Source organism: Dacryopinax primogenitus (assembly GCF_000292625.1).
Source record: "Dacryopinax primogenitus strain DJM-731 SS1 chromosome Unknown DACRYscaffold_19, whole genome shotgun sequence".
NCBI lineage: Eukaryota > Fungi > Basidiomycota > Dacrymycetes > Dacrymycetales > Dacrymycetaceae > Dacryopinax > Dacryopinax primogenitus.
The window spans coordinates 424,535-426,875 of NW_024467216.1; the positions used below are offsets into that span (position 1 = coordinate 424,535).

The window sequence follows — 2,341 nt, forward strand, 5'->3', positions numbered from 1 at the left end:
ACCAAAGAAGTGAAGTGAGGGATGGATAGAGTGTGATGGTGATGTAGTTGTCACTGTCACCAACATTGAGATGGCTGTCTTATTAGTGTTTTTCATTAGAGGCATGGGAGTGGTACCTACAATGTCTCTTCCATGCTGATGCTTACAATTAATTCATGAACCTTGACATCAATTACCTGCACAATGCAGGAGTATTGCGAGATATACAACCTTGTACAGCTTAAAATGTGTTGTGTATTGTTTGAGGGGGGGGAAGAAAGGGAGCAAGGTGGAAGATGCAGAGTGGCAAGGATGCCTCCATCAAATATGATGTCTGCAATTCAAAAGCCAGGCCCCAATTCAGAGGCAGAGTCACCAGAATCACTGCATGGAGAGGGAGGGCCATTCTGATGAGGATACCTCTGAACTGGGTGTCACCAACTTGAGCGATGAGCCCAAACACTCTATCATTGCCCCTTGTCTTCCCTCCATCCTGTCTTCTTGTCTTTGAAAAAGTCAATACCATCAATTACCCCCAGGATTGCTTCTAAGAACACTACACAGTGTCACCCTCAGCCCATAGACTGCCTAGGAGCAAACGACCAGCATTCAGCCATACTAGGACATGAAAATTTGCTGGGCATTGCACATTGTGACACACCAGTCTTTCTTCATCTCTTGTACTCCTGCTTTCCTTCTCCCCCACTCTTCAGTTCATGACAGCTACCAAGGGTGCTATTTCCAATGAGGTGGCTTCAATAACCTATGGTACCCTGCCTGCATCACCTCCTCCTCACCTGATGCTGGGCATCTTACCAGCAGAGATGCTTCTCAAGATACCCAACCCTACTCCAATAACCCACTACACTCTCCCTAGGTCCTCTACCTTTTTCAACCCATTCTGTCCACTCACCTCCTTCCTCCTTGCCTCCTTCAGAACCCTCTTCCTCAGATTGACCCACTTGCTCACTTCTCCCTCTCCCACACCATGAACCCAGTGTTTACCCTCCCCCTGATGCTTGATCTCCTTCCATCCATTCTTCCCTCAGCTCAGCCATTTGGGAACAGCATTCATGCTCGTGCAGTGATGGTGGTAGAGCACAAAGATGTAGCCCATGAGCATAGGTGTGCAGTGCTTTGAGGAACAAGACAGGCCAGTACTGTGCATCCTCTAGCCTTGAGAGGAGAGCATCAAACTTGATTGAGAGAGGTTGAGCTGCTTATTGGCAAGGAGATGGAGGCCTGCTTGTGGGATTGAGTCTTGTGCATTTGGGGGACTGAGTGCAAATGTGAGTAATTGATGGGTGAGGAGAGGATCACCTGATTGGGTGTTAGTGAGGCTTAGTGGGTGTGAAGTGTACTCATGCTCTGATTTTGGAATGAGAATACATAGACAGAAAGTGGATTCTCTTGGTGGGAGAGGAGTAGAGGTGAGGACTGACAAGGTGAGTGGGGGCAATTAGGTGAGAAGGAAGTACAATTATATAATCTATCATCATTGAATATGTCATCCCTTGCAAGTAAGACAACCATTCTCACACTGAGCACATCTAGTCCAGTCACCTGCTCAATCTTGTCATATCCTTCTTGGTCAATTCCTTCAAGGGGCAAAGGGCACTGAGGGAACACATTGGAGATATGGAAAGGTGCTTGACGGGGATACCTCTGTGCATTGTGGGTATGCAGTACATGTGTACACAAGGAAGGTAAGGCTAGACTGGGATGCAGTAAAAAGAGACAATGACAACATGATACTGTCACTCATCATAGCTTCCTACTTCTTACACAGTTGCAATTGAAAGGTTATAATAACACCCATTCACCATCAGCATTCTTCATTGTGTTCAAAAACCCTAGTGGCTGTGCACAAAAATTCAAACTTTTGACTGTTGAGCACTCATGACACAAACTCCCTTCTTTCACTAGTCCCACCACCATGGGTAAAATTCAACACAAAGGAAAGACAGATGCATCAAAGACCTACATAACCTGCACTCACGCAGTTCCAAAGCTCCAGCTCTCCTGGGGAGCAGGCAGCTGCAGCCAGCTCCCCTTCACCTCCACTGCTGCCATCGCTGGACCTGGTTCTGGAACAGTATGAATCTCCCATCAGCTGGGGCAAGCACCTGACCTGTGGCAGACCACTGAGCTGCTTGAATCAGAACCATGACAGGCCTGCCCAATGGATGAAAGGATTCCTTCTGCTCAGCATTACCTGGCAGCGTGCACACCCTCCAAGCCCTCCTGTGACCCAGGAGGAATTCACTGGTCTTCCTCCCACAGCTGGTGTTGGAGCACTCATGGGGAGGTGTTAGGGCAACACAGGCTGACTAAGTCTGCTCACCTAAGAGTGCCAAGAGTC

General features: G+C 48.0%; 1 protein-coding gene across 1 annotated transcript; it reads right to left on the minus strand.

Annotated features, from left to right (window-relative positions):
* Window positions 1–1,150: 1,150 nt before the first annotated feature.
* On the minus strand, window positions 1,151–2,052 carry DACRYDRAFT_110880 (uncharacterized protein; the record flags this gene model as incomplete). Its single annotated transcript, XM_040769140.1, has 2 exons — window positions 1,151–1,256; window positions 1,979–2,052. The coding sequence occupies 2 exons, from the start codon at window positions 2,050–2,052 to the stop codon at window positions 1,151–1,153; spliced, it is 180 nt and encodes a 59-aa protein (XP_040625333.1).
* Window positions 2,053–2,341: the final 289 nt, after the last annotated feature.